At 45.4% G+C, this 11,387-nt stretch overlaps 1 protein-coding gene across 1 annotated transcript in view; it reads right to left on the bottom strand.

The window, feature by feature from the left end:
* Positions 1 to 10,885, bottom strand: part of NFE2L3 (nuclear factor, erythroid 2 like 3) — a 24,223-nt gene extending 13,338 nt beyond the window's left edge. The window contains 1 exon segment of the mRNA XM_019534881.1: positions 10,763 to 10,885. Within this exon segment, the coding sequence (XP_019390426.1) occupies positions 10,763 to 10,789 (27 nt within the window). The 5' untranslated portion in view covers positions 10,790 to 10,885.
* Between the last annotated feature and the right edge of the window lie 502 nt (positions 10,886 to 11,387).

Genomic DNA, 11,387 nt, shown 5'->3' with positions numbered 1-11,387 from the left:
CTCTGACCCTATTTGCAAATATATACCTTTTGTCTCACCAACAATGTGTGCCTAAGGATTGTTATTCAATGAGCCTCCAAAGAAATGAACCGAGAGAGAGTTTTTTTTACCTCAGACTCATGAAGAGAACCTTTAGTTCGTATCTGAAAGTTTTTCTTCATAAACACGATTAACATTTGTTGACTGTGAATCTGCCATTCAGACTCAACATTAGGTTGAATATACTGGATGTCTGACACCTCTGGGGATTTAGAGCCTCATCTCTGCTGCCCACTGATTTCATTGAGACTGTAAGACAGACTTTAGATCAACTCTGCAGATTAGCAATTTTGGAGGCTTCAGTTCTGAGGTACAAGTCACTTATACTCTCAGCTTCAGTTCACAAATTTTTAACATTGGAATAATAGTAACTTATATCACAGCTGCAAAATACAATAATTTTAAAGCAGAAGTGAGAAAATGTTTTACAGTTCAAGGCTCCAAGTCTTATGCTTAATGAAAGACAATATGGCCCCCTCCAGCTGTTTTCTATCCCCCCGCCAAAATCTGTAATGAGGCCAGGCCGGAATCCGAGACTCAGCCAGTCCCAGTTAGGAGATCAGGGCAAGTCATCCCCAAAACAAAACATCTCCACCTGCAGCAAGCTCAGAGCAGGCCCTGGTCCCAGCTGGGCTGAGTGAGCCAGGTCCAGCCGGCCCCAGCTCTTAAAAGCCAGGCCCAGCCCATTCTCTTTGTGTGGGCAAACATACAAGTTTCTGTATGTGATCAGCTGTGCATGTCTTTGCTGATCTTCTGGTTTGACCAGAAGCCCTTTGGTATGCCCTGTTCTGGTTCTCTGCTTGTGATTCTGATTTGACTTTCAGCTCTGGTTTTTGACTTCTGACATCAGTGACCCCTCAGCTTACCTTCTCTTTGGCTTTGGTTTCTAATCCCAGCTTATCTAACTTTGGCTATGACTTCTAAATCCAGTTTGACACTATGCCTCTCTGAACTCCAGCTCCCTGGCCTAAACTATACCTGTGCCCTGGGTAGCTAACCCATAGGTAAAAGTGCCCATAGGATAGTGCATAACAAAATTCACTTTTTGGAAGAAAGAAGCTGTTTATGATGAAGTCTTGGAGTGGGAGGAGAACAAAACTACTGTAATACAGTTTAAGACTGTACATGAGCATTGTATTTATTCTTTGCTTTAGGTGATCTAACAATGGGGTCCCTCATCAACTTCTTATTCATTATCATTAAGAAGCTGCTATTGCAGTATAAATGAAACAAGCAGAACAACTTCGATTAGGAGGGAATAAGAGGCTTAATCTCTGGTATCTGAATATACTTTACCTGAATCTAAAATTACTTTGAATTCATAGAAAACTAGGGTTGGAAAGGACCTCAGGAGTCTCTTCTAGTCCAACTCCCTGCTCAAGGCAGGACCATCCCCAACTAGATCATCCCAGCCAAAGCTATGTCTAGCCAGGTCTTAACCTCCAAGGATGGAGCTTCCACCACCTCCCTGGGTAACCTGTTCCAATATTTTCCTACCCTCCTAGTAGGAAAATTCTTCCTAATATCTAACCTAAATATCCGTTGCTGCAACTTGAGACCATTGCTCCTTGTTCTGTCATCTGCCACCACTGAGAACAATCTAGTTCCATCCTCTTTCAAACCCTACTTCAGGTGGCTGAAAGCTGGTATTAAATCCCCTCTGTCTCCTCTTCTCTAGACTCAATAAGCCTAGCTTCCTAACTTTTTCCTCAAAAGTTGTGTCCCCCAGCACCCTCACTATTTTTGTTGCCCTCCACTAGACCCTCTCCAATTTGCCCACATCCTTTCTGTGGGTGGCAGGACAAAAGCAAACAGTACTCCAGATATGGACTCACCAGTACTGAATAGAAGGAAACAATCACTCCCCCTGACCTGCTGGCAACACACCTACTAACCCCCTTCTCCCCCCCCCCGCCCCCCCGGCTTTGTGTCACCTGCAGACTTGCTGAGTGTATACTCTGTCATCTTCCAGGTCACTGATGAAAACATTGAACAAAACTGGCCCCAGGACTGACACCAATTCAAGAAAGCTCTCCAGTAACTAGATTCTAGACATGGACAACCTGTAACTTTTTTAGAATTGGAAGGTTGTCTTAAAATTCATCACCCCCATCACTGCAGTGGAGAAAGCAGCAGAAGAGTCAAGTAGCTTGACCCTTGCTACTTAACCACAGTTGCAGCTCTGGCCCAGGATGCAGAACATACGGTGGCTCCAGTCCTCACCTGGTTAGGCAGCAGTAGTAACTGCCCCGGCCCTGGACTTGTCGCCACCACTCCAGCCACCCCTGGCTGGGTAGGGGCCAGTGTTGTCATATACTCCAGCACCACTCTAGTCCACGGCATGGAGCTGTGAATGTGGGTGGAAGGGCAGAAGAGAGGTGGGGTGCTGTGGCTGCAGCTCTGAGCCTGGCTGGAGCAGGAGCCACAGCAGCCGCCTTCCCCTCTGCTGCCTTGTACTCAAATCCAAGACTATGAGCTCACCTTTTAATAAATATAGTAGTACAAGCAAATATGAGCTGCCTTTCCAACTTTCTGATAAAAGCATACTATTTACAAACTAGGGTGTCTGCAGTGTATCTCTAGCAAAGAAATACCCAAGGTAGCTCTAAATGAGCTTATGGGTACCAGAAGCAGACTACTTCATCATATGAGGATCCATATAAGCTAACATCCTGCTTCTCAGGGCAAATATTATATAATTTCTATATATTATAATGCACTGTGCAGAAATGTACCCTCCAGACTTGATCCTCAATTATTTGTCAGTGGACATTTTCCTTCTAAACCTCTGAAGGAATTATTCCATTCCTGTAATCAATATTTGTTGCTCTGCTAGAAGCTTTGTTTAGTTTCCTCTGTAAACTATAGACTACAAGAACAATTTTTACCTTTGATAATGGACAGACTTCTCAGTCAGTTTACTTCAGAAGTAATACGTAGGGACCTACCAAATTCACAGTGGAAGTGGGCTTTGCAGTGGCTCCTTTTAATCTTGCAGGTTCCCCTGTGCACCCCCCGCCCCGCACACGCCAACTGGCAGAGGGCTCCCACTGCTTGGTCCTGATCAGTAGGGAGGCAAAAACTGCACTTTTAAATATGGCACCATTTTTTGCCTTCTGGCCAGTCAGCACCAGGCAGCAGGGCCACCAGGGTCCCTCAGCCAATCGACAAGGGGGGAGGGGGAGGGATGCATAGGGGAACCTGAAATTGGAGAAACTGCCATGAAGCCCACTTCTGCCATTAATTTGGTAGGTCCCTACTAATATGCATTCTCCTTCTTGTCAGTCGACAATGTCACAGGCTGAATGTTTCCCTTTTTTTAAATCAAGTTCTCCACTCTTTGAACAAATGTGATGTAAACTTCTGGGAATTCCTATTACTGCAAAACAGACTGGCACAAAAGTCACTCTTCCCAGTTACTGTTCTTTCCTTTGAGTCTCCCTGGTTGATAGCATACCATCCTAAAACAAGCTAATCTGCTGTACCTAAAAGCACTCTTCCCTGCCCTTGGCTTTGAATGGGCTACCCCTATCTTTGAATCTCTGGTGCCAATTGATTTCTTGCTAAACTAAAACCTGTCTGCACTTCATCTTTCACCTTTTACAATTCCCTGTAGGACTCCTAGCATCCACTTGGCATTTATGAGAGGTTTGCCTATCAGGCACTCCATACACCTAGAGTGAGTGCCTTCCCAGATCTTGTGTGCAGTACAAATTCACTTCAAGCACTTTTCAAGATAAACCATCCAACAGCAGGCAGACCTACACACTCATTAATGTGCACCGAGTCTAGTACCACCAGGTGCCTACGCATGGATAGGGAGGCTGCTCTGACATGCTGAAATTCCAGAGTTTTGATTAATCGAGTCTGCTGCAGGATGTTAATTACTAGGCCTGTGCAAAGCTTCGAGTACTGATTTGATTCAAAGGAGATTCGGTTCTATTCAGTGGCCGGATCTCCACATCTAATCGGGGAACTAATTAAAAGGTCTAAATCGATTCAGAGAGCTTCGATGATTCGGGCAGTCCCTGCCCGCTGCAGCAGAGAGCTGGGCCCAGATTCCATGCTGGTAAGTAAGGGGTGGGGGGACTGGAAGGAGGGGGCTGTGGGGGGAACCCCCACCTGGCCCCATCCCCTACCTGCCCCCACACCCCATGGCTGCCCCATCAGCCCCAGCTCCCAGTGCTTTTTTAAAAGCCCCCACTCACTGGGTGGGGGGGCTGATCCCTGCTGCCCCTTCCTGCCCCATGCTGCATGGGGGGGCTCTGCCACAACCTGCCTGTCTGCCCCAGCTCTGGCGCTTTAAGAACCACCCCCCAAAAGAAAAATAACTGCAGTGGCCTCAGAGGCTCGTGCAGAGCCCTCCACAGCATGGGGCAGTGAGGATAGCCCCCTGCCTGGCAGCACCCGGTGAGTCTGGGAGCTGGGCTGGGATTCGAATCACTGAATCAAATCAGTCCCCCAAATACAAAGTGAATACTAGCCCCTTCACACAGGCCTAGTAATTACCGTACTGCAACAGCCTCCCACGTCTCTGAAGCACAGGAATGCTGATACACAAATGGTGATGGGGTGCTTTTATCTGAAGCTTGAATGAGTTTTAGATGAAGTGCCCCCATCACCATTTTGAAGTGCAGGGACAGCTGATGCACAAGATGCTCCAGGTGCTTTTAATTAATTAGTAGCTCTCAGAGCTGCTGTAACTAAAGTACCGCCCCCCCCCCGCATGTGTATGATATACCAACCCCTCCCAAGATTGCGTATAAAAAAGCACTCTGCTGTGAAGTACTAGAAAAATGCACATTAGCCCATTTTAATTCACATTAGCAAAAGAGCACTTTTTTTTTGGGGGGGGGGTGCCTTAAATGGGTATTAATGTAAATAAAGCATGTGTGTAGACACACTGACTCCTACTTTGCTGTTCTAGCTATCTGCTTGACTTGGGTCCTACAAATCACCTGTATACTGCAACATACTGTGAAAAGCAAAATTTGAGTGCATTGTGTACACAATAAAAAGATATTATCTTTTACAGTACTCAATGTTCTTCCCATGACTCATTTTCTTTATACCCATCCTCCTTCTCCTAGCAAACATTTCTAACTTCTGTCTAATCTATATGGGAGACATCTTGGAGCAGTTTTATTAATTTGCATGCCGAGTTCCCTACACACAACATAATGCTATACTATAGTGTGGTTCGATTTCAAAAGGGAATACTTTTCTAGTTTGCTTTCTAAAACAAGCAACCCCCCAAACCTTTTTTTCTTTTTTTTTTTTTTAAATCTACAGCTGTGATATATAGCCACTCCCCTCTGCATGTTAAACACCACGTATTTAAGAAATACCTTAAATACCAAATTTTAATTTTTTGCATTACTTCATTCAGACTACAGCAGTAAACCCTCCCCTCTCTCTCTTTCCCCCCTTCCCCCAAACAAACCCTCCAAACTGCAGGGACAAATCAATTGGTTTTTATTCAATGTAAATATCTCCTGTGCTGAAGATGAAGTTATACATTTTCCTGTGTCCTACCTTACTCAATAACTTGCGTGGTATGTGTGTGGCTGTTTTTCTTCTTTTTTTTTTTAAAGTGCTCAATCAACTCTTGCTATTAACAGGCTGTATGTAACTTCCCAAAAGTAGTCATAGTTTGAGAAATTACACAGTCAGTCATGAAAATAAGTATTACAATTACCAACTCATCACTTCTATTGTAATTTATGAACAACAATATAATTGACTTTAATTATAGATGGCATTCCTTAACTGTATGTCAATTCAGGGCTTCAAGGAAGGTTCCAAACAAACCCAGCTTCAGAAAATGAAGTTAACCCAGTGAACACATTCATCTTGGGCAGCAGTACAGTCTCTTCCAATGCTGCCAGTAGCTTCAGTCTCAGTTGGATCTAGCTTCATGTAGGGATGACTTGGCAATCACAGAGCAGTGATATCTCCTTGGGCTGTTATGTCAACATGGACAGTGATTTTTAGCATAAGATGTAACTGTTTTGCAGTATGGATATCTGTCTACCAAGAAACAGATTTAGAGCACATGGACAAGTCAAATAACTATGTAAAAGCTATATATCCCAGTACCAGTCATCCAAACTATTCAGTCTTCATCCGTTTCCCTTGAGCCAAAAATAATGAATGTCGCTCTCTCAAATGCTCTATTCCAATTCTTATGTCTGATTCCTGTGCATACAACTTGTATATTTATATAGTCCCATCGAATTCAGTGGAACAATTCTCATATAGCTGCTTAAGAAACTAGGACCTAGGATTATGAATCCTTTCATGGTTTTACTGTGACATGGCAACTTGCTATGCTAGGACCTTCAGTCTGTAAATTAACCTCTTCAAAGGTATCTGGTTTCCCCTGTAACACATATTCAGTCTATATAAAATAGAGCCATCTAAGCAACCATCCACTGATGGATGGAGTTCCCTGCATCTCTTGTGATACCAAGTCACCATACCTTGCTCCTCTGATAAACACCAAATGTAACAGAAAGGTGACGTAAGACCATTTAAAAAAAAAAAAACAAGCATAGGACAAACCCTCTTCAGCTTTGGTCCAGTTGCTTATATTTCTGGCCTATGAAACATGCCAAAGAATGCCATTTTTAACATGCTGACATTATTCCACCAATTTACAAGACAATTAGTCATACTATTGCTTTACATTTTAAAAACCATATTTTATCTATAAGTAACAGTAACTTTGATTTTAGTATGGCCACTAAACATTATAGGATGGTCTTCATTTTATTACATAAGTTTATTTCATTTATAGAAATCACATGAATGATTAATTGGAGTACAACATATGAAATACAAAGGCTGCAGCTGACTTGTTTGCAACTTGATGGAACTAACTTTTGCAACTTAATGCAGAAACTTGCCTACACAGCTTTAATTATTCTCAAAGATTAATTGCTCAAGGTTTCATAATGTTACTTTACATTCTCTTAGAACATTAAACAAAACAAAAAATCAGGTCAAGCTGTACTGAAAACTTGTCCAAGTCCAAAATGCATGTTTCAGCTACTAATACTTGGTTTTACATTTTTTCATCTGCTCTTATCTTCCATGTCCACTAATATCAGTTCCCTCGGACTGTCACTTGTTGATCTATGAAAAACAATCTCATTCATCTAGCACTGATGCAAGAAAGTTAGTCACTGAGTGTTGAAAGGATAACTAGATTATCTAAAGGCTCCCCTAATGGGAAATACAACCACAAAAATAATCAGAAAAACAAAACACTTCCTTTTAATCTTTCCCAACTCCAGCCTTGATCCATCTCATAAGTAAGAAATAGTGCCTGCCAAGGAATCTAACAGCAGGGGAAGTTGGCAACAGTGGATTACTTTTTATTAAAGTAAAAATGAAAGTTGCAAATATGCTGAAATATCATGTAATTCAGTTTATTACTGCAGCCTTTTTTCACTATAGAGTACCTTTTTCTAATCCTGTAGAAATAATCATTTAAACGAGGCTAAAATTTCCCTTCTGATTAGGGGTGCACCGATTAGACTTGTGGGGCCAATACCAATAGCTGACTCTTAAGGAGGCATATCAGCCAATACTGATCTGATTCGGGGTACAGCTGCCTCCAGCTGGTAAATGTGTTGTGTTGGAAGGGGGGCACAGATCAACACCCCCTGCTATTACCTCTCAGCTCCATGTTCTTGGGGAACCCTGACACAGGACACAGACTGGCTGACTCGCAAAGAATCCCCCCCCCACAACCTAAACAGAAATTGATTAAGATGCAGTCAGAGATGCACCTAAAACCCTCCAGATAAGGGTGACGAGTGAAACAACTGCCTTAGGTCTCATTTGCAACCGAGATGGAACCAGATGACCATACATTTACATGAAAGATGGAGAACAGAAAGCCTAAAGCAGAGACTGCAGTGAATTGGGGGAGCAGGGGAGCACTGCATGATGGGGAATCTGTGCTCCAAATGAGACCAGCTCTAATCTGGATTTACAAAGGACTTTCCCCACCCCCCCACACACACACCCCTCTAAGCAGAAGTAAAAGTTTAATAGGCATCTCCGGCTGTACATTCCCCAGCCCCACTATGGGAGGCCTAGGTAAACTTAATTGGCTAAAACTCGGTTGCTGGGTTAGGGAATGTTGAGGCAAGACACCAAGTCAGGGGGATGGGCAACATTTGAACAATGGTAAAGGGTTCATCACAGCGTCCAGCCCATTGAAGCCCTGACCACAAGTGTTGTCATACTTTTCCTGGGACGACTGGTGGAAGTCCTCTCCACAAAAGGTTATCAATATTCCAATAATTGCCTTAAATCTGTTAAAAGACTATAGTAAGATCTGGAAAAGTCATGCTAAGCTGAGGCTTGTTCACAAGTAAAAATCCAAAACCCTGAGGCCGCAAGCTATCTATTGTTTCTGAAGAACCAGGAGATATCCCATCAGTATATCTGCTATCCATAGGAATGTCAAGCTGGCTCCCAAGTATGTGTTTCCTGAGTATCAATCAGTTTCCTGAGATATTCCAACCAGATAATCCCTTGTCAATAGAAAAGACAATTTGATTTACACTACTGAGAATGCTTGAAAGAAGCTGAACTGAGGGTATAAAACTCTGTAAAGGCAGCAGTGTGTGTGCTGATACCACCTGCATTCTTCTTGAGGGGCTGAAGGAGGCAGATCATCTCCCTTCAAGGATGGTGCTGAGAACTTTAACCCTGTCAGCTTTGCAACCCGAGTGCTTTGGACTGGTGAGATCCCAGCTCTCTCTCTTTTCTCTCTAAGCATAGATTTCTGAACCTGAACTGTATTAGTTAAGCTTGAGCTAAGTTTCCCCAAATACTTAATGAAACCAGGGTAATACTGTAACTGTTTGTTTTTCCTTGCATGTCTATCACTACTAGCGTCATATATTTCATATACTTAGCAATAAATAACCATTATAGTCAAACTGGTGGTAACTGGGTATATTTTTCCTTCTCTACTTCTCCTTCCCCACTTGCTCTACAGCTCCTTTTACCTAAGCTAAAGATCCCTGTGAAGCCCAAAAGTACTGTGGGGTCTGCTCATCAAGAGGCTAAAAGATTGGGACATACTGAGTTTGAAACACATAAGGGGATCAGCTTGTACAGGCTGATTGACCCAGTTTGGCTCAGACGTGCCCTAATGAACTGAATGCTGGCCCATGAGGGTGTCATCTGGACACCCAGCCAGATTCAGAGGTATTCTGTTTAACTGTGTGCTTGTGTCTGACTGTGGTTATTGTTGCTCTGATGAACTGATTCTTGGCATATGAGGGTGTCAGCCTGTCCATGCTGATCAACCCGGCCAGGTCAGGCGTGTCATGTTAATCTGTGTGTGTTTGTGTGTATGACTGATTTGGGGACTGGAGGAACCCAGCCCCACTGAACTTGAGTCCTGCAAGATAGCTCCATCAGGGGTGAGGGCTTGTGGAAGATAGAGATACAGCTCTGTATAGAAACACAAGTAACACAAGCAGCACATGAATAGAATTACCAAGACCCTAAAAATGTATCCCTAATAAATGAGCACACCCCAAAGTAACGGGCAAATCTGGTAACACCACAGTGAGGGAGGGAGTGGGGCTAGGGTAAGTGCTGCCCAGCTGGGGTGGAGCAGGCACAGGACAGAGCCAGGGGTCATCTGGGGGATGCGGGGGGGCAGCTCCTGCTGCTGCTCACACTGCTCATTTGGGAAAGCACAGGGGACAGGGGTGCTCCTGGGTGTGTGTGGGGTGAGCTGGGGCCATGCCGTGCTCGGGGCAGGCAGCATGGCACTTGGAAGGGGGCTTCAACAAAATCTGGGGTGGCTGCACTAAGCTCAAGCTCTTTATCATGAGATATGAAAACTTAGTTTATAAAAGCATGCTGACCTAGGTATTAATTATTTGACAATTCAAAATGTATTGCCATCTTCAAAAATCAGCTCAGAACAATCCGTTCGTCCGTGTATCCACACCATACATCACCATGGTAAGCAGGTGGTGGCTGTAGAGTTTATACAAAATGAAAGCACTGAAAATACAAAAGCTTGTGAAGTGAGTAATTTTACTCTTGGGAACAGCTACATTAAGAAGAATGGCTTTACTCACATTCAGGAAGTTTCACATGATTGTTTTCAGGATCAGGGTCCACATACATGTGTCCAACATAAAATAGGAAGCTGCTAAACTCGTGGGGGGCCCAGCAAAGAGTGTAAAGGACACTACTCATCTCTTTCTGGCATAATGCACATTTTACTGCTCCTGTGTTACTAATTCAAATACTATAAGCAGCTGCAGCCAACTGAAGTGTGTTATCCAGCTCTGGTAAGACCGGATCTAATTCAGCTCTAGTACAGTGGCTCACAAGGACCGTTCTGAAGTGAGGTGGAAAAAACTAGCTTTTAGACACTCATGTAGATGTCCCACACCAAAAGCAACTATACAGAGCATGCCCTCATTATGATAGCCCAGGAGAAAATGGCATTTGCCTAGCCAAATTATACCTTAGAGCAGCCACCTGCACACACCTAGAAAATACTGAAAGCTAAAGCCCGCTGTCCTGACAGAACAGAGGGACAAGTTCACGGCCTAGAGAAGCAGGGCTGGAAGAGCCCTCCAGAGGTCATCCGGTGCCTAGTCCAACCCCCTGGCAGAGGCAGGACCATCCCTATACAAACCATCATGTAAACTTTACGTAAGCAGAGACTTATGTCCTGGCAGGCCGGGGACCGAAGCATTCACTGTCCCTGCCCCGGAGGCGGCGTTTGAACTCAAAAGCATCTACTTGCTGCTGCCGGAGCAGGACGACTTGAGGAGAGTTCAGCTGCTTGTTGGTACGTGTTAGGTAGCCGCCATGTGCCCGATGAATAAAACAAGCCCAGGACCCCCGGATCTGCCTGCGGTTCGTTGTTTTAGGAGCCAAACCCGGCGGGCGCGCCAGGCGCCGGGGCCCTGGTGGGTCGGGCGAGGGCGGCGGCTGGTCCCGACCCGGGGATCCCGCAGCCCTGCGCGGGGCCAGCCCGGATCCAACCCTGAGCCCCTGCAGCGGGTCCCCAAGCGGGGACGAAGGAGCAGGGGGCCTCGGCTCCAGCCCAGCCTCCCCCGGCCCCGGGGCCCTCACCTGGCTGGCGGCGGGGCAGGCGCTGGCCCCGGGGGCCGCAGCTCCGCCGGGCTCGGACTCCTGCTGCGGGCAGGGGTGGCCGGCGCCTCGCGGCGGCTGCTGCTGCTCCGCGGCGCCCCGGCGGGCAGCAGCCGCGGAGCCCGGCGGGAGCTGCACAGGGGCAGGGGCTGGGAGCAGCCCCAGCAGGCTGAGCAGGACGAGCACCGGCAGCAGCC

Source organism: Crocodylus porosus, unplaced genomic scaffold (genome assembly GCF_001723895.1).
Source record: "Crocodylus porosus isolate Cpor-Errol unplaced genomic scaffold, CroPor_comp1, whole genome shotgun sequence".
NCBI classification, from domain to species: Eukaryota; Metazoa; Chordata; order Crocodylia; family Crocodylidae; genus Crocodylus; species Crocodylus porosus.
The sequence above is the reverse complement of the archived record's forward strand: the minus strand, read 5'-3'. Positions and strand labels throughout refer to the sequence as shown.